Below are 21,365 nucleotides of genomic sequence, written 5' to 3'. Positions count from 1 at the left end.
TCAGGGCTACAAAAATGTTTGGCCACAGGTAGAGCTATTCTTTCTTTATTTTATGTGGCAATGACAATTCTTCATTGTTCTTTTCAGTCAGCCATTAAAAGGCATCAACGATTGTGAACTCTCAAATGTTAATATTTTTCTATATACTGTCTAGCACTGTACAAATATATATTTTTCCTGTACCTTCTATTATGACACATTTCTCTGCAGAGAAATCTCCCCACGTAACCATCAGCAATGGGAACCCTTTAGGGTTAGTGCACACAACGTCTTTTTCAGGCAGATTCCGTCATGGTAATTGCCTGAAAAACTTACCAGAAGACGCAGAAAAGAATGAACATAAGCATATTTATGTAAAAGTAACTTGCTGTTCATATGTTCAGGATTTAAAGAGTCTTTTAACTGCTTCAGGTTTCTAAAAAACATCAGACCGTTAAAAAAAAGTGACAAGTCAATTTTTTTGGTGGTTCGGAAGAGGCTCTGTACTTGACAATACAAGGCAATGGGAAAGATCAAAAGATGCCCGGAAGATGACTAGACGTTTTGAAGTTGTGCAGCCACCGGACTGAAAGCCTGACTACTGGGAGGATATTATCTTTATTCCTCCGGCTTTCAGTCATAAAGGTGCGGCTGGTGTAGCTCCAGTTATCGCTTACTACAAAGTGAGTGGCGGCTGTAACCACACCCCGGCACTGACTGACTTTGTACTAAGCGGTAACTGAAGCTGTACCTTTATGACTGAAAGCCGGAGGCGAATGTAGTTAATTTTCCTCCCGGTGGCCGGCCTTCCAGTGTGACAGTCGCACTGCTTTAGAACACTATTGACTTGCAGATCAACCCCATGGCTGCAGGTTAGTGGCGTTTGGGCACATGACAGGTTCCCTTTAAAAGGCGTTGTGTGCACATAGACTTGTGTTGCCAAATGTATGATGTTTTCCTGCAGTCCTAGAGAAAAAACACATTGTAGTATCACACCGAGTGCTGCAAGTTCAGCTTTGCTCCATTAGTAATAAGCAGAATCTGTCAATAAATGGAGACTTGCTTATTAGACAGCGGACTCATTTCTGGCACATTTGGCCGGTTATGTGTAATTCACAGGGCAGACACTTATTGGAGAGCGGAAGGAGACTTGGCGGCCGGATGTGGAGCTGAGACTGCAACTCATAATGGGCTATTGATTTCCTGTCATCAGAACACAATTATTGTAAGTGGATTGCCTGTAACAATCAGGTGGTAAGTGGAGCTGTAATAACTCTGCCATATTCCTAATGGACGGCGGTGCCGGCGCTGCTGACTCGGTGCGGAGTCATTCGTTTATTGTTGGACTTTCTGACCAACCCATGACACCTCAGCCGCCATATTGTGACTGCTCGAGTAGGATGCCATATCTGTATAAGGAACTGGTTCAGGTCGAGCCAATAATGCTTTCTTTGTCATGAGCAAAAGTTAAAAGGGTTGTCCGGTTTAGATAATCCTTTCTGCAAACGGATCCCTGATAAACTCTCTTTATCCTGCTGCTGAAATCTCCAATGACCGTCTGTTTTGGTGGATTGTTTAGTTTTCCTGCAGCGCCACCACTGGGAAAATGATGCATTACACAAAATAAAATATATTGGATGGGATGAGCGAGTTGGGTAAGCCAACACAATATTCTGCATGGCATTTGATCATGTACCATCATGATCCCCTACAATCAGTAACAGGGACAGTGCTGGATGCGGCTCTTGTACTGATTGGGAGGGGTGTCAGAGGTCCGACCTCTCTCCTAAATCTCTCAAACATTAATGGCCAACACTATGGCCAGGCCATCAGTAATACGTCCCATGAGGACCTCCTTTTGCACATTGAGTACCTAGAAGAGGGCCCCCTCCACATTTCTGACATGCCAGTTTTAGTAAATGCCTGCAGTCTTCATGGGGGAAAAAAAGCTTACTAATAACTTTCCAAGCGAATTATCTGAGGAACAGCCCAATGCAGAGTTTTAGGGGGAAAAAACCCTCAAACATTATCATCTTATGGGCAATACCAGTTATTACAGACATGAAAGGAGAGTGAAGGGCTTATTTAAAGAGAACCTGTCTCATGGTCAAAAGTGACCATTTTTGTCGTATTTTCTTCCTGTTGTTCCCCTGAGTATTCCATTGTTAATTTTTCTTAAATCCGCCATATGGTTCCAGAGATATGTGCTTTTCTGTTTAGTGCCAAATTACAGTGTTTGCTAAGGGGGCGTGGCTCATGGGATTCGCTGGGGGCGTGGCTCACGGGATTCGCTGGGGGCGTGGCTCACGGGATTCTCTGGGGGCGTGGCTCACGGGATTCTCTGGGGGTGTGTTCTCAGGCTGCTCTTAATTATTATTGTAAGCCACACCCCCTTGTGAAGATCATAAAAATTAGCCCCAAATAAAAATAGGCCTATATCTCTGGAACCGTATGGTGGATTTAAAAAAAATAAAAAAGAGAATACTGAGGGGAGAAGCAGCAATAAAATAAGAGCAAAAATTGGCCACTTTTGACCGGGTGACAGGCCCTGCTTAAAGTATACCTTTTGTTGTAATAGAAAAAAAAAAAGTAATGTCTGTGGATGCAAAATTCTACTTTGTTACAAAAATTAGTTACTACATCAAGAAATACAAGAACACTGGTTGAAAAATTGTCAGAAAACCGTGTATTATGTTTTTGGTGTCACGGACATTGCCATGCATATTTTTATTACAGAGGTGATGTTCCCTTTTGCATATTTCTCCAGACTCATGCACGTCTCTGGTACGAGCGCTGATGTTCGCGAGGTATTGGTTGACCGTAAGCTCCATTACCTGCTTTGCACGCTGTCCTGAGTATACAATGCTGGTCCTATAACTTTACAAATGGTGAGAACTCTTCCCCCTCCAGCAGATGGCGGCAGCAGCAGAAACGTCTATATATTTCACAGGATTATAGACCCCTCGCAGGGTGGGGGGGTTATATTCTAGTATAGATTTTTGGTAAGAATATTTAGTGCTCACGGGTGAGAAGTGAAGATAAGGCTGTGTATACTTTAATACTGACAAGAGTCCTACATCCTCACACACTTTCCTTTCCTGCCCACTTGCCATTTCACATTTTAGAAGGGTTGGAAGATGGGAAAAAAAATAAACAGACCCTTTTATTCTGGAGGGGGGGGGGATCGGAAACTGCACCACTCTCGTCTATGACTGTGTTTAAGTTAGCGGCAATACCAGAAACTGCCTTTGGACAGGAGTGGCGCTGTTTCCTATGGAAAAGTATACCCTTTTTCCTAATCTAATACAATGCGGCCTGTCATGCAGATATCCCCTCCTGTAAAATGTGGTCTGTTGGGAGGCAGCGATGAGAGCAGATGGGAAAGATGACAACTCCCCACAGTCCTGGAGTGCTTCATGTTCAAAGGCCTGTGGTCAGCACCATGTCATACGCTTCATATAATTTATAGACAAGTTCTTTCTTTTCCTTCTCAGGTAAGAAGCTGGACATTGCTGCGTTAATGTTCTGAAATCAGAGAGAAGAGTGAGCGTTACAATGACTGTCTCGTCAAAAGAGCTCTTTTTTCACAATCCTTGAGTCGCCCCCTACTGTCAACTTGTATCTTTTTACCTGACTTCTTCCAGTCTGTGACAACTATTGAGGGGAACTAGGAATACATGACAGATAATGGTGACATTTTTTTTGGGGGGGGGGGGGGGTTAAGCTATTTTTAGGATCCACCAACATACCACTCTCTTAAATTCATCATCCGTGAACTCCATGTGTTTAGCAGCAATGTGGTAATCCACATCCAACGTGGACCTGAAGATCAGCGGGTCGTCCGTGTTCAGGGAGTAGTTTGCTTTGTCTTTCATAAATCTGCAGAAGAAAGGGGATAAAGTGGTTACATGAGCAATAAAAAAGGTTCATACATGCACACAAAATTATACATAATCCTCTAACATACTGGTCTAACCCATGCTGGTGCGTAGCCTCTGCCACAGCCCTCCCTCCGACCAGTGTCTGGGTCATGTGCTCAGTAGTCAGGGCTCTGGCGGTATTATTTAGGGTTTGTATAGTTTTTTTATTTGTGCACGTTATGGTGGTAATATTAAGGCACTCATATAGCATATAAAATAAAAGGCACAAACTAGACAAAGAACAGGCAAAGACAACGATGAATCGGGGCCTATATTCCTATATAATTTAGCACAATATGGTGGCGTTACTTGTTCTATAACACTTTTGTTCAGATAGGCATCATTTAAACCTGTGGCACATTGGGCTTGAGGTTTCTACAAATCCCATCCACTTTGCTGGAACCCTAAAACGCTGCGTTTTTGATGCAGTGAAAATGCGCAGCATCAAAAATTCATGGTGGGCGCACAGCTTCATAGGTTTGTCCATGTGCCGCCACAGAACTGGGGACATTTAGCTATGTTCACACGTTGCATTCTTGATGCGCTTTTTTTCTGCAGGCTGTGAAGAAGCTGCTTACAAAAAGCAGTTTTTGCTGCTTTAAAGTTCAGCTTTGCTTCCACCACAGAAGCATGAACACGGGTCACCAATGCAAGACGCCGTAAAACCATTTTTTTTTTTTTTTTTGTTTTTTAAAAAAAAAAAAAAAAGGCAATTTGATCAAACTGTTTAGTGGAAAAAGATTTTTATGCCTGAAAAAATAGTGACTATTCTGAACAAAAAAGTTCACATGAGTTCAAGTAAAAATACATAATTACAAATGTAACAGGGGGGAGGTGAATTGGTCGGGAATAGTTTATATTGGCAAATAATGGAGTTTGTAGGACACAGTTTACTTTCACATGTTGGTCTGCCCTTGAGTTGCTCAGGTATTGTTCAATTTCACACCTTGGTTGGTCAATGTTTTTTTATTTTAATCAGATACATTTTTACTAAACATAAGTCGCCCCCCCCTTCCCTTACCCCCCTCTCCCTCCCATGGAGACCTTTCTTTCTCTTTCTTTTCTTTTTTTCTTTTAATTTTATTCCCCCCCTTCTTTCCTTTTCTTCCCTACTTTACTCCCTTTCCTTCTCTTCCCCTTTTCTTCTTTCCTCCTTCCCTCTCCACTCCGCCATGCAGTTTACCAAGAGTTTTACTCTACAGTAGTATATATAGGTGTACTCTAATTAATCCTATCCAACCATGGCTGCCATAATTTATGGAAGTATTCCTGCTTATTCCTCTTAGTGTAAATACTTTTTTCAAGTTGAATTATATAGTTCGCTTGGGCAATGAATTCGCGTCTGGACGGGGGCTCCTCTCTAATCCAATATTTTGCAATCAATTTTCTGGCAATAAACCATAATCTTGCAATTGCTATTTTGGTCATGTCTGTTTTTATTTCCGCAACGTACCCTAATATACAGTGGTGGCCAAAAGTATTGGCATCCCTGCAATTCTGTCAGATAATACTCAGTTTCTTCCTGAAAATGATTGCAATCACAAATTCTTTGGTATTATTCTCTTCATTTAATTTGTCTTCAATGAAAAAAACACAAAAAGAATTGTCCTAAAGCCAAATTGAATATAAATACACACCAAACCTAAAAAAGGGGGTGGACAAAAGTATTGGCACCCTTTTAAAAATCATGTGATGCTTCTCTAATTCGTGTAATTAACAGCACCTGTAACTTACCTGTGGCACCTAACAGGTGTTGGCAATAACTAAATCACACTTGCAGCCAGTTAACATGGATTAAAGTTGACTCAACCTCTGTCCTGTGTCCTTGTGTGTACCACATTGAGCATGGAGAAAAGAAAGAAGACCAAAGAACTGTCTGAGGACTTGAGAAACCAAATTGTGAGGAAGCATGAGCAATCTCAAGGCTACAAATCCATCTCCAAAGACCTGAATGTTCCTGTGTCTTCCGTGCGCAGTGTCATCAAGAAGTTTAAAGCCCATGGCACTGTGGCTAACCTCCCTAGATGTGGACGGAAAAGAAAAATTGACGAGAGATTTCAACGCAAGATTGTGCGGATGGTGAATAAAGAACCTCGACTAACATCCAAACAAGTTCAAGCTGCCCTGCAGTCCGAGGGTACAACAGTGTCAACCCGTACTATCCGTCAGCGTCTGAATGAAAAGGGACTGTATGGTAGGATACCCAGGAAGACCCCACTTCTTACCCCGAGACATAAAAAAGCCAGGCTGGAGTTTGCCAAAACTTACCTGAGAAAGTCTAAAATGTTTTGGAAGAATGTTCTCTGGTCAGATGAGACAAAAGTAGAGATTTTTGGGAAAAAGCATCAACATAGAGTGTACAGGAAAAAAAAAGAGGCATTCAAAGAAAAGAACACGGTCCCTACAGTCAAACATGGCGGAGGTTCCCTGATGTTTTGGGGTTGCTTTGCTGCCTCTGGCACTGGACTGCTTGACCGTGTGCATGGCATTATGAAGTCTGAAGACTACCAACAAATTTTGCAGCATAATGTAGGGCCCAGTGTGAGAAAGCTGGGTCTCCCTCAGAGGTCATGGGTCTTCCAGCAGGACAATGACCCAAAACACACTTCCAAAAGCACTATAAAATGGTTTGAGAGAAAGCACTGGAGACTTCTAAGGTGGCCAGCAATGAGTCCAGACCTGAATCCCATAGAACACCTGTGGAGAGATCTCAAAATGGCAGTTTGGAGAAGGCACCCTTCAAATATCAGGGACCTGGAGCAGTTTGCCAAAGAAGAATGGTCTACAATTGCAGCAGAGCATTGTAAGAAACTCATTGATGGTTACCGGAAGCGGTTGTTCGCAGTTATTTTGGCTAAAGGTTGTGCAACCAAGTATTAGGCTGAGGGTGCCAATACTTTTGTCTGGCCCATTTTTGGAGTTTTGTGTGCAATGATCAATGATTTGATTTTTGCTTCATTCTCTTTTGTGTTTTTTCCTTTCAAGCAAATTAAATGAAGATAATAAGACCAAAGAATTTGTGATTGCAATCATTTTCAGGAAGAAACGGAGTATTATCTGACAGAATTGCAGGGGTGCCAATACTTTTGGCCACCACTGTACAGGTCAGTGGGTCCCTATTCCAATACGGTTCAACACTACGATCCAAAAGGAGGACAATCTAGGACAGGGGTCTCAAACACGCGGCCCGCGGGCCGCATGCGGCCCCTGAGGCTGCTTTATGCGGCCCGCAGGCACAGACCCCTTGACGATCCCGACCTGGTCCAGGAGGAGCCGCCGACAGCAGCGCTGCATTGCCGCACACAGAGACTGTTTCCCAGCACTGCATTTCCAATGCCAGCCGCTGGCCAATCAGAGGCCAGCAGCTGATATCTGCGTGTCGGCGCAGCGAGTATGACGTCATTGCCATATGCAGATGTCAGCTGCTGGCCTCTGATTGGCCGGCGGCTGACATTGAAAATGCTGTGCTGGGAGACAGTCTCTGTGCGGCAATGCAGTGCTGCTGTCGGCGGCTCCTCCTTGATCAGGTCGGGATCGTCAAGGGGTCGGACTCTGTGGTGCCTGCGGGCCACATCTGCAGGAAGGCCGCCGAGGGAACGGAGGACAGGTGAGAATCATCTTTTTTTTTTTCTATTTTATGTGTGTGAAGAACAGCACAGGGGGCACAGAGCCACAACATGGGGACCGGGATGGGGCACAGAGCCACAAGAGGGGACCTGGATGGGGCACATAGCCACAAGATGGGGACCTGGATGGGGCACATAGCCACAAGAGGGGACCTGGATGGGGCACATAGCCACAAGAGGGGACCTGGATGGGGCACATAGCCACAAGAGGGGACCTGGATGGGGCACATAGCCACAGGATGGGGACCTGGATGGGGCACAGAGCCTCAAGATGTGGACCTGGATGGGGCACATAGCCTCAAGATGTGGACCTGGATGGGGCACATAGCCACAAGATGGGGACCTGGATGGGGCACATAGCCACAAGATGGGGACCTGGATGGGGCACATAGCCACAGGATGGGGACCTGGATGGGGCACAGAGCCTCAAGATGGGGACCTGGATGGGGCACATAGCCTCAAGATGTGGACCTGGATGGGGCACATAGCCTCAAGATGTGGACCTGGATGGGGCACATAGCCTCAAGATGTGGACCTGGATGGGGCACATAGCCACAAGATGGGGACCTGGATGGGGCACATAGCCACAAGATGGGGACCTGGATGGGGCACATAGCCACAAGAGGGGACCTGGATGGGGCACATAGCCACAAGAGGGGACCTGGATGGGGCACATAGCCACAGGATGGGGACCTGGATGGGGCACAGAGCCTCAAGATGTGGACCTGGATGGGGCACATAGCCTCAAGATGTGGACCTGGATGGGGCACATAGCCTCAAGATGTGGACCTGGATGGGGCACATAGCCACAAGATGGGGACCTGGATGGGGCACATAGCCACAAGATGGGGACCTGGATGGGGCACATAGCCACAAGAGGGGACCTGGATGGGGCACATAGCCACAAGAGGGGACCTGGATGGGGCACATAGCCACAGGATGGGGACCTGGATGGGGCACAGAGCCTCAAGATGTGGACCTGGATGGGGCACATAGCCTCAAGATGTGGACCTGGATGGGGCACATAGCCACAAGATGGGGACCTGGATGGGGCACATAGCCACAAGATGGGGACCTGGATGGGGCACATAGCCACAGGATGGGGACCTGGATGGGGCACAGAGCCTCAAGATGGGGACCTGGATGGGGCACATAGCCTCAAGATGTGGACCTGGATGGGGCACATAGCCACAAGATGGGGACCTGGATGGGGCACAGAGCCACAAGATGGGGACCTGGATGGGGCACAGAGCCACAAGATGGGGACCAGAGCCACAAGATGGGGACCTGGATGGGGAACATTGCCACAGGATGGGGACCTGGATGGGGCACATAGCCCCAAGATGGGGACCTGGATGAGGCACATTAGTACAAGATGGGCGCTAGGATGGGGAACGTTGCCACAGGATGGGGACCTGGATGGGGCACATTAGTACAAGATGGGGACTTGGATGGGGAACATTACTACAAGATGTTTTCCATTATTACTATATGATGCTAATTGTAAGACAATATTACTGTATGTGGCCAATTGGGGGAAATAAAATTGTAAAAAAAATAAAATAAAGCATGAAAAAATATTGGGCACTAAAAATGCTGTTTTATATGTAAACTAAAGTAAACACAAAAAAGTGCACGTTTATTATCGCCACATCCATAACGACCCAAGCCATAAAAAAATAAACACGGCAAAAATGTTCAAAAGGTGTATACAAAAAAAATGGTATCACTAAAAATGTCACATTGAACAAAGAATGCGGCCCCCCAAATTCAAATTTTTTCCATGTGCGGCCCATATACCCAGCCGAGTTTGAGACCCCTGATCTAGGACAATGCCAAAGCATATGCAGTATGTCTGCCTGAGACTGCGAGCACCTTGGGCAGTCGGAGTTAGACTTCAGCTCTGCTTTAAATAACATATCAGGGGGTTCTATACGCCCTGTGGATCACATACAGCTGTGACATTCTCCCAGGCTCACTCATGGATAACTTGGGTATATATTCTAGAATAGACTCCCACCTATCGTCGTTTATCTCTCCTAAGTCTGTCTCCCACTTCCTTCTAGCTTTGATAGGGTGTCCTCCAAGAAAGGCGTGCAGCAGGTCTCTATACACTTCAGATATTGCCCCTTTCGTTCCTCTGTTTTTAAGTATAAAATCTAACATCAGATCTATTTGTATTCCAATAGGCCCTCTTCTGCTTTGGGTCTGAAATGTGTGCTGAGCCTGTCTATATTGAAAGAGGTTTAGTCTTGGGAATTGAAATTCTTCCTGCAACATTTCATATGATTTAAGCTTCCCTCTGTAAATCAACTGATAGATCAGGCCAATACCCATTTCTTTCCACTCACCAAACCCCTTCATATTACTGAACTCCTGAAAATAGATGTTATCCCAGATAGGTGAAAACTTAGTGAACTGAGTTACCCCCCTAATCTGCTTGATTTTCTGCCACATCTTATGTATTAGATTTATGGTATGGTAATGCGATCCCCATTTCTTGAAGATTCCTGCCTCCAGTCCCATACTTAATGGCAAAACCTTAATTAAGTGCTCCAAACTGACAGGTACCTGTCCCTTGCCCATAGTCACCTCCCAGCCCTTGAGGTGTTGGCTTTGTGCAGAAAGAAAGTATAACCGGGGATTAGGGAGCGCTAGGCCTCCCTCCTCTTTCGGTCTTTGCAGTGTTTCCTGTTTAACCCCTTACTGGCCCAGGGCGTATTAGTATGCCCCAGGCCAGCACCCCCGGTTTACTGAGGGCTCCAGCACTGAGCCCGCACTGAACCGGGCACATGCCAGCTGATTCTTACAGCTGACATGTGCCCGCAACAGCTGCGGGTGGAATCGCGATCCATCCGCGGCTGTTAACATGTTAAATGCCGCTGTCAATCTCTGACAGCGGCATTTAATATCGCCGCGCCAGAAGCGCGGCTGACTCACCCCCTGGGCCAGTGCTGTAGTGCGGCGCGCGTGCGCGTGGGGGATACCCGGAGCCGGATCCGATGGGGGTAGTAGTCTTCGTGTGGCGGTGACCCGGTCCGCGCCCAGGGTGGTCAAACTAAGTGGCGGTTATTGGTATGATGGTATTAGTGTCCGACTACGCCACCCGTTGAATGCGGTTATGAAACCGCCGCTGCAGGGCAGACCGCTGAGGCCGGTGGTATAGGTGTGCAGCAATGTTGATATAACCCCCAACGGGAGAGGTATGGCCTCAGGGCAGCGGATGTGGATGATGTTGGGAGTGATGGTGTGGATGTCCCAGCACTAACGGTGCGACAAGGAAGCACGGAAACGCGAGGGTACAGTTCAGGGCCTTTACTGATGGTACAAGGCAAATTCCCCCGGGAGTACTGGCTAGTAGTTGGGGCCTGGTTAGTCTGCGAGTAAGCCGGAGTTCCCCTGGCCAGGTGGAGTTGTAGGCCTTCCCGTTAGTCTGTACCCTTCCTGGCTACCCTGCTTTCGGCGGTTACAAGTAGCCCACGTCCCTGGGTATACCGTGTGGTGCTCACCCGTATGGCTGGTGACCTGGGGCCTCCTGTTAGCCTCCACTCCGGGATGGCGGTGCTGGTCCCTTCGTTGTGACTGAGCCTCCGGGCTTTTATGGCCAGAGGACCTGGAATCCCCTGCCGGATGGATTCTGCTGCTGGGTATATCTTAGTCCCCACAGCCTCGGACTCCTGTGTCCGGTTTTTGTACCTTCTCCCAGGGCGAGCTCTGCACAGCTCCAGCCCCTGGCGCTTCTCCTTGGCTCCTACAGAGCTCCTGAGGTCTATCTGTCCCTGTTTCTGCGTGTCCAGACCAGACTCCGTCTCTGTCTGGAACTCCTCTCTCTAACCCTGCTTCAGCCCCAGTTTATATAGGGGAAGTTCTTCCCCTCCCAGGACTGGGCAGGAGGTGTGGCATGCTTAGGATTCCTGCCCAGGAGACCTCCCACCTGCTCACAGACGTAATACTGCTATTACTGTGGAAACCAGACCCCTGGGGTGCCACATTCCCCCCTAGTGAAATTTAGTACTCCCGGACTAAACATAACACGGTATAAACAATAACAATTAAATACATGAGATGGTCACGGCGTGTCCGTAACCGGGAAGCAATAAGGGTGTCCATTTCACCAAAGAACAGGGAGCCGTAACCAGGTAGGGGTCTGTCCTGCCCCGAGTCTTTAACAGTCTGTAGTCCATTCCTGGGTTACGCTCCAAACATATTTACAACAGAGTTCCGGTTACTCACTGTCCATAACCTGTCAGTCCATATAAAGAAATCTGCAACTGAAAAACATAATTAGCAACGGCTACAACAAAACAGGTAACCATAAAATAGTTAAAGCAACTAGCCAACTTAGATTCTCCAACGTACGGGCATCTGGCCTCTGGTAACCCTAGTGGACCTACGGAGCTCACTAACTGGTCCTGCACTACAGGGTGTAGGAGGTGTTATGGGCAGGCTGGGCAGCTTTCTGCGCACTCTTTGGCTCACTAGGGGCACGGCAGGCTCACTACTAGCAGAGGGTTGATCCTCCTGTACTGCTGGTGTGGACTCTTCTGCCTCTTGGGCCGGCTGCTCTTCCAGCTCTACTGGTTCCTCTGTAGGCACTTGCGGGACTGGCTGGAGAAAGGTGAGGACGGGTACCATGACAGCACCGTTTACTTGTGTCCAAGACCGGGGGAAGTCTCCGAGTACAGTCCTGATCATTTCTTCCCTTTCCTCTGCGGGTCGAGGGTTTTCTTGATCTTCTTCTTCAGGGCTTTGCAGCTGCTCGGGACACTTCTTCAGGTGGTCTCTGGAGACAACGGCTGTGGTTTCTCCTCCATCCTTACTGATCACGCAAATCTTTGGGCTCTCATGGCTTGATGGCAGTACGGTGTACGGGTCCTTCTCCCACTGGTCGTCCAACTTGTGGAGCCGTCTTTTCCTCTTCAAGACCTGCTCTCCAGGTACCAGGGGAACAGCGGGAGCATACTGATTATAAGCCCTCTCTTGCCTTTCTCTAGCTTGAGACAGACTTCGCTCCACGCTCTCCTGCACTTTCCGATACTGCTGCCGCCGCCCTGTATCCCAGTCTGCCTCTGGCGAGGTGTCCTCGGGCGTCAGGACTCCCATATCCAGGTCGATAGGCAGCTTACCAGGTCTCGCTCTCATTAGGTAAGCCGGGGTACAGTTGGTAGAACCTACAGGGATGTGGTTGCATAGGTCCACCAGATCAGGCAGCTTCTCAGGCCACATACTGCGTTCTTCCAGGGGCAATGTTTTCAGGAGGTCTATCACCACCTGGTTCATCTTCTCGCAGAGTCCATTAGTTTGTGGGTGATAGGGCGTTGTTCTTATCTTCGTGCAGCCATACAGGTTGCAGAACTCCTGGAAGACTTCCGCTTCGAAGGCTGGCCCTTGGTCTGTCAGCACTTGGTCCGGGTACCCGTGTGGACGGCAGAAGTGCTGCTGGAAGGCTCTAGCTGCTGTTTGAGCCGTTAAGTCCTTGACCGGGACCACCACCAGGAACCGGGAGTAATGATCTACGATTGTGAGGGCATAGACATACCCAGATCTGCTTGGAGCCAGTTTCACATGGTCCAGGGCTACCAGTTCCAGTGGCTGTCGGGTGATGATGGGCTGCAAGGGAGTCTTCTGGCTGGCACGGTCCTTCCTTCTTAGGTGGCACGGTCCACAGTCTCTGCACCACCTCTCGATGGCTCCTCTCATGCCTACCCAGTAGAACCGTTCACGCAATAAGAACTCCAGCTTCTTCCACCCGAAATGTCCTGCTCCGTTGTGGTACGCCTCCAGAATCATAGCCGCGTCTCGTCTGGGGACCACTACCTGCCAGGTCAACTCATGCGTTCGAGAGTTAACCATTCTCCGGCACAACTTCTCCCTGTAGAGGAACAGCCTACTTTTCTCCTTCCACAGTTGCTTAGTCTCCTCTGGGGCGTCTGGGTCCAGACTGGCATCGGCTTGGGTCAGCATTTCCTTCACCAGGCGGACTGCAGGATCACTGTCTTGCGTCTCCGCCCAGTTGTAGTGGGGCAAGGGATTGAACGTCGCGGAGCGCCTGTCCTTCACACGGTTGGAATACAGGGTAATCCCATGACGGTGGAACGCAGGGAGCTCAACTTCTTCCAGATCTTCTGGATCTTCCCCTACATCCGGTAAGTTCGGCATTCTAGACAGGGCATCCGTGTTGGCATTTGAGCGTCCTGCCCGGTATTTGATGGTGAATTCAAAGTTGGACAGGCGGGCCATCCATCTCTGTTCCAGGGCACCGAGCCTTGCAGTGTCCAGGTGTGTCAACGGGTTGTTATCCGTGTACACAGTGAATTTGGAGGAGGCAAGGTAATGCTTGAAACGTTCGGTCACTGCCCACACTACTGCCAGGAACTCCAGCTTAAATGAGCTATAATTCTCAGGGTTCCTCTCCGTGGGCCGTAGCTTTCGGCTGGCGTAAGCGATTACCCGTTCTTTCCCCTGCTGGATCTGGGACAGTACGGCTCCTAGCCCGATGTTGCTTGCGTCCGTGTGGAGGATAAAGGGCTGGCTGTAGTCTGGATATGCCAGGATTTCATCCCCCGTGAGGGCCATCTTCAGCTGGCAGAAGGACTCCTCTTCCAGCTTTTCCCACCTGAAGGGCGGCTTCTGGTTTTTGGCTTTCCGAGATTGACCTATCAGGAGGTCCTGCATAGGGGCTGCCATTTTGGTGAAACCGGGAATGAATCTTCGGTAGTAGCCTACCAACCCGAGGAACTGCCGCACTTCCTTTATGCTGGAGGGTCTTGGCCAGTCCTTAATTACGGTGATCTTATCAGGGTCGGGAGCCACTCCGTCAGCACTCACCACGTGTCCCAGGTATTGCACCTTTGGTTTCAGGAGGTGACACTTGGAGGGTTTCACCTTTAGGCCGTAGTTTGCCAGAGCTTCAAACACTTCCGCCAGATGTTTCAGGTGATCCTCGTAGGTCTTGGAATAGACGATGACATCGTCCAGGTATAACAGGACCGTCTCGAAGTTCCGGTGTCCCAGACAGCATTCCATCAACCGTTGGAAGGTTCCTGGTGCGTTGCAGAGCCCGAACGGCATACAGTTAAATTCGCTGAGACCCATCGGGGTGGTGAATGCGGTCTTCTCCCGGTCTGCCTCTGCTACAGGAACCTGCCAGTACCCGCTAGTGAGATCCAAAGTAGAGAAGAAGTTAGCAGATTTTAATGCAGCTAAGGACTCTTCTATCCTTGGTAACGGGTACGCATCTTTGTGTGTGATACGGTTGACCTTCCTGTAGTCTACACACATTCTCATAGTGTTGTCCTTCTTTTTCACTAAGACTAGTGGAGCTGCCCAGGGGCTACAGCTGTCCCTGATTACCCCGGCCTCCTTCATGTCTCTAAGCATCCCCTTGGCGTGTTGGTAGTGTGCAGGGGGTACGGGTCGGTATCTTTCCTTTATGGGAGGATGGTCTCCCGTGGGGATGTGGTGTTCTACCCCCTTTACTCGCCCGAAGTCTAACGGGTGTTTACTAAACACTCTCTCGTACTCTTGAACCACCCGATAGACTCCTTGTTTCTGGTGTGAGGGAGTGGAGTCGGTACCCAGATGTAGTTGCTGACACCAGTCCCCACTGGTTTCTTAGAGCCGTTACCTTCCTCTGGTTGAGATGGAGGCAAGGGTTCCACGGCCTATACAGAATTCTGGTTTATGGTGAACAATTTAGCTAGCGTGGCATACCGGGGCAGATGTACTTCTCTCTCACCGATATTTATGATGCGAACAGGCACCCTCCCATGGCGTACATCGACCACCCCCCGTGCTGTCAAAATGGTGGGCCTACTGTCTGAGTAGACGGGTTCTACCATTGCTTGGTAGTCTCTACCTCTTAGACCAATAGCTGCCCGGCACCAAATCATCATCTCACTTTTTGGGGACATGGCAATAGGGAACGGGTCACACATTCTCACGCTACCTATCTCACCACCAGATAGTTCCACCTGTTGCCGCTTCATCAGTGCCCGGATCTCTTTTTGGAGCACACGCTGCTGGCCGGAACTGGCGTTCTTGGCAACCTGCTGTAAAATGAGAATCACCTCTGCAAGACAATTTTCAATTACATTGGTTCCCAGGGTGATTCTAGGGTGACTCTCATGACGGTCTATGTCCACTATAATCAGTCCTTGTGCCGCCAGTTCGACTTTACCGATTTTAATGGTCACCTCCTTGAATCCCACCTGCGGCACGGGCTGACCATTGCTGGCGATGATACTCAGGTCGTCGTCTGGGTAGCGGGTTATGTCCGAATCATTCCAGTACTGCTTGAAGAGCGCGTACGGGATGGTGGTGACCTGTGACCCAGTGTCTAGTAGGGCACTCATAGGAATGCCATCCAGTACCACAGGCAAGATTGGACGTCCCCCTACGTATTTATCATGCCTGTTTGATGGGCCTGATGGTCTTATGCCTGGGGGTTGGCCCTCTACCCCAGGTTGTGCCCGTTTAAATGACAGTACCTTGCCACATGTCCGGGTTGATTGCAGCGGCGGCAAATAGGTCGTCCGTCCTCGTTGTATCGATCGCTGGGTCTTCCTCTGGCCGGTGGGGTCCTCCTTGGTCGGCGCCACGGGATGTCCTCCGGTCCAGATGCCAGCTCGATCTTCCCTGCAGTAGAAACCTGTAAAGACTGCACAGTTCGGGTTAGCGCGGCAACGCTTTTAGTTAGCTCTTGGACCTGATGGTGCAGGTCTGTAGCCGGGTCACTGTTTAAAGCCTGCGCATCAGCTCCCACAGGCCCTGCAGACAAGGGCGCCGTCTCCTGGTGATAAGTGATAGCAGGGCGCCTGTGGGTTACAGCGCCACCTGGTGCCGGTTCTCGGAGCACCCGGATGGCTCTGTCCTTGAACTGTGCAAAGTCCAGGTCAGTGTCCTGTAAGGCCATTGCCCGCAACTGGGTTCGGTGGGCATTGCACAGTAGACCCTCAATGAATTGTTCAGTCAACAGCTTATCTTCATTTCCCACGCTGTCAGGGTCTGCCTGCTTAATGGCTCTCAGGGCCTCTTGTAGGTTTAGAGCATAGTCTCTTATACTCTCATGTGCCCGTTGTTTGCACCCATAAAATCTTAGTTTTATTTCGGCTGAGGTGCGGGTGTCAAATGTGTCTTTCAGCCGGGTTAGTATGTCTCTGACAGTCCTCTTCCTCCCAGGTGGCCAGGACTTTACCTCCCTTTGGGCTGCCCCGTTTAATTGGGCCACCAGGATGCTCACTTTTTGCGCCTCCGTGAGGGGATACACCTGGAAGAGGCTATCCAGCCTTTCTCTGAAGTCATTTAGGGTATGTGACTCCCCTGAGTACTGGGGTAGCCAGGCTGCCCCCGGGATATAGGGCATGGTGAAAGGCATGACCGCAGCAGCGGTGGCGCTGGCGGCGGCTGTGGCGGTGAAGCTCTCCTCCGTATCCGACATCCTCCTCCCCACTAGTGGACCGTGGCCTACCTTGCGATGATCCTCTTCCGTAGGCCGCGGCTCCGCAGTGGATCGTCAGGGTTGAGGACCTTCCGTCGCGCTCCTGTGACGTCGGCGTCTGCTGGGCTCCTTCCAGGACCTTACGCAACGTCCGGACGTGAGGCGGGGCTTCAGTTCTCGCGGGCTTTCGGAGTCCACGCCCCTCTTCTTCCCGCGCGGCGCCCTCAAGATGGCGTCCAATGGCGGGAAAACTCCACGGATGGCGGGAAGAAGGCAGAAGATGGCGTCGGATGGCGGGAATCGGCTCCAGATGGCGGGAAACGACTCCGGACGGCGGGAAACTTCACCACAGGTAAGTATAAAAGTCTCTTTTTTTCAGGCACGCAGTACCCGGTGGTTGCGGGCACGTAATCCTGCCGACTACGCCAAAATTGACTCACCCCCTGGGCCAGTGCTGTAGTGCGGCACGCGTGCGCGTGGGGGATACCCGGAGCCGGATCCGATGGGGGTAGTAGTCTTCGTGTGGCGGTGACCCGGTCCGCGCCCAGGGTGGTCAAACTAAGTGGCGGTTATTGGTATGATGGTATTAGTGTCCGACTACGCCACCCGTTGAATGCGGTTATGAAACCGCCGCTGCAGGGCAGACCGCTGAGGCCGGTGGTATAGGTGTGCAGCAATGTTGATATAACCCCCAACGGGAGAGGTATGGCCTCAGGGCAGCGGATGTGGATGATGTTGGGAGTGATGGTGTGGATGTCCCAGCACTAACGGTGCGACAAGGAAGCACGGAAACGCGAGGGTACAGTTCAGGGCCTTTACTGATGGTACAAGGCAAATTCCCCCGGGAGTACTGGCTAGTAGTTGGGGCCTGGTTAGTCTGCGAGTAAGCCGGAGTTCCCCTGGCCAGGTGGAGTTGTAGGCCTTCCCGTTAGTCTGTACCCTTCCTGGCTACCCTGCTTTCGGCGGTTACAAGTAGCCCACGTCCCTGGGTATACCGTGTGGTGCTCACCCGTATGGCTGGTGACCTGGGGCCTCCTGTTAGCCTCCGCTCCGGGATGGCGGTGCTGGTCCCTTCGTTGTGACTGAGCCTCCGGGCTTTTATGGCCAGAGGACCTGGAAACCCCTGCCGGATGGATTCTGCTGCTGGGTATATCTTAGTCCCCACAGCCTCGGACTCCTGTGTCCGGTTTTTGTACCTTCTCCCAGGGCGAGCTCTGCACAGCTCCAGCCCCTGGCGCTTCTCCTTGGCTCCTACAGAGCTCCTGATGTCTATCTGTCCCTGTTTCTGCGTGTCCAGACCAGACTCCGTCTCTGTCTGGAACTCCTCTCCCTAACCCTGCTTCAGCCCCAGTTTATATAGGGGAAGTTCTTCCCCTCCCAGGACTGGGCAGGAGGTGTGGCATGCTTAGGATTCCTGCCCAGGAGACCTCCCACCTGCTCACAGACGTAATACTGCTATTACTGTGGAAACCAGACCCCTGGGGTGCCACACGGCATTAGCCCCGCCCATTGGTGACCCCGTCACGTGATCGCGGGTCACCGATGGGTGGTCATGACAACCCTGGGTCTGCAGCAGACACCAGTGGTTGTCATCTAAAGATTACTATGAGCGCCACCTAGTGGTCGGCGCTCATAGTACAGGAGTATTTCTGCTACATACAGGTGGTCTGCTGATCACCTATATGTAGCAGAGGCGATCGGACAGTTGCTGTTTCTAGTCTCCTATGGAGACTATAGAAGCAAGCAAAAAGTAAAAAAAAAATGTTTTTAATAATATAAAAAAAATATAAAAGTTTAAATCACCCCCCTTTTGCCCCATTCAAAATAAAACAATAAAAAATAAACACATTTTTGGTATCGCTGCATTCAGAATCGCCCGATCTATCAATATAAAAAAAAAATTAATCCGATCGATAAACGACATAATGAGAAAACAATTCTAAACGCCAGCATTACGTTTTTTTTGGTTGCTGCAACATTGCAATAAAATGCAATAACGGGCGATCAAAACATCGGATTTACCCCAAAATGATATTAATAAAAACGTCAGCTCGGCGCGCAGAAAATAAGCCCTCACCCGGCCCCAGATCCCGAAAAATGGAGACGCTACGGGTCTCGGAAAATGGCGCCATTTTTTAAAAAAAAAAAATTTATAGCAAACTTTGGATTTTTTTCACCACTTAAATAAAAAAGAACTTATACATGTTTGGTGTCTACAAACTCGTAATGACCTGGACAATAATAATGGCAGGTCAGTTATAGCATTCATTGAACGTGGTAAAAAAAAATAAAAAAACATCTGTGGTATTGCACTTTTTTTTAAATTTCACCGCACTTGGAATTTTTTTCCCGTTTTCCAGTACATGATATGGTAAAACTAGTAATGGTGTTTAAAAGTACAACTCGTCCTGCAAAAAATAAGCCCTCACATGGCCATATTGACCAAAAAATAAAAACGCTATGGCTCTGGGAACAAGGGGAGCAAAAAACGAAAATGCAAAAACGGAAAATCCCAAGGTCGCGAAGGGGTTAAGTCTGGGACTCTTCTTACCCCACACTAATTCTCCAAATAGTAATTTTATCCTGCGGAACCTGCTCATTGGGATCCAGATGGGGGAATTATGCAGCACATATAACAGTTGCGGCATCACAATCATTTTGAGGAGGTTCACTCTACTCACCACCGATAAATGTAACTTATTCCATGCTGTGATTTTAGTGCGCAGTCTTTGTAATTGGTTGGTCAAGGTTTACTTAAACTGTACTAATCCTAACTGCCATTCTCCGGTGAGGAGACCAAGACATTATGGTTTAAACTTGGGAAAATCACATAAAAAACACAGCAAAACCTGATACCTGTGGGGTTTTTTTTTGCTGTGTTTTTGTACTTAATCATTGCTATTTGGGGCAAAAAAATCATGTTTGGTTTTATTAGGACACATCTACCATTTGCTTTCTATTCCATCTGTGTTCAATTCATTTCCTTATGAAACAGCGCCACTCCTGTACAAGGGCTGTGTCTGGAATTGCAGCTAACAAACACAGCCATGGACAAGGTTGGTGATTATTATTGCTGGCTGCAGAATGAGTTAATTGAGAATCTGTTAGTGAGCTCCTTCTGATGGGCCAATGTCTATCTATCTTTTTTCAGCTGCTCTCAGCTAATTTATGACCATAGACCACATCAAAATTAAATGTGCAGAGACACAAAGACCCTGGAAAATCCAAACCGTGCAACATTTATAATGGAACCCAATTGATTTTTAGCCCCAAATACATGCATTTAAGTAAGAAAAAAAAATTGTCCCCGAAAGCGGAGAGCCCCTTTACAATGTCAACTGTGTAGTGAACACCACTAGTCTATGCATAATACACAGTGATGTAGCCCACCTTGCCCCAAAGTTGTAACCATAGTAGATTGTTACTGTGATGTGTGGTCCATGCTGATGTTATTTAGGCATGGGGCAGGATTGCACTGTACACACAGCTCTACAGACCATTGTACCGGACATACATAGTGGAGGAATATGGGAATATGTATGTCTGGTACCATGGTCTGTAGAGCTGTGTGTGTACAGTGCAAACTCACTAGTTCTGCAGGTGACACTTCTGACAGCTGCTACATAGCGCCGCCTTGCCATCTGTGCCTATACACCAGCAGATGTGGCATCAGACAGACACGTGAGTGCAGCCATATTGTGGGGTACATTTAAACAGTCGCTGGCCATGAGCGTATATCACTTACTGTTTCACAGGATGTTTGGTAAAGTCCGGATCACAGGCGCCGGTGAGGTAACTGGACCACGGACAAGTCTATAAAGCAGAAACACAAGGTAAATGGACGAGCCAAGAAGGTTCTAGAGAGACACGTGGAGAGGATCACAGGGCAATATAATATTACTGCAGTATTATAATGCTATTACTGCACAAGATGTCACTACTGTAGGGTATGCTGCACTAGCTATATATATATATATATATATATATATATATATATATATATATATATATATATATATATATACACTGCTCAAAAAAATAAAGGGAACACTCAAATAACACATCCTAGTTCTGAATGAATGAAATATTTTCATTGAATACTTTGTTCTGTACAAAGTTGAATGTGCTGACAACAAAATCACACAAAAATCATCAATGGAAATCAAATTTATTAACCAATGGAGGCCTGGATTTGGAGTCACCCCCAAAATTAAAGTGGAAAAACACACTACAGGCTGATCCAACTTTGATGTAATGTCCTTAAAACAAGTCAAAATGAGGCTCAGTATTGTGTGTGGCCTCCACGTGCCTGTATGACCTCCCTACAACGCCTGGGCATGCTCCTGATGAGGTTGCGGATGGTCTCCTGTGGTATCTCCTCCCAGACCTGGACTAAAGCAT

At 48.5% G+C, this 21,365-nt stretch overlaps 1 protein-coding gene across 2 annotated transcripts in view; it reads right to left on the bottom strand.

The window, feature by feature from the left end:
- Window positions 1-2,642: 2,642 nt before the first annotated feature.
- The window catches only part of ADA (adenosine deaminase), a 108,814-nt gene continuing 90,091 nt past the window's right edge, over window positions 2,643-21,365 (bottom strand). For both annotated transcript variants that reach the window (XM_073683059.1, XM_073683060.1), the window contains exons 9-11: window positions 20,710-20,777; window positions 3,729-3,858; window positions 2,643-3,504 (exon numbers count right to left, since the gene is read on the bottom strand). In XM_073683059.1, coding sequence (XP_073539160.1) covers window positions 3,400-3,504; window positions 3,729-3,858; window positions 20,710-20,777 — 303 coding nt within the window. In that variant the 3' untranslated portion in view covers window positions 2,643-3,399. The remainder of the gene's footprint in view (window positions 3,505-3,728; window positions 3,859-20,709; window positions 20,778-21,365) is intronic.

Source organism: Phyllobates terribilis, unplaced genomic scaffold, assembly GCF_046119375.1.
Source record: "Phyllobates terribilis strain yellow unplaced genomic scaffold, ASM4611937v1 Scaffold_5__5_contigs__length_657084704, whole genome shotgun sequence".
NCBI lineage: Eukaryota > Metazoa > Chordata > Amphibia > Anura > Dendrobatidae > Phyllobates > Phyllobates terribilis.
Note: the sequence above shows the minus strand (reverse complement) of the source record. Positions and strands in the feature narration are given on the sequence as shown.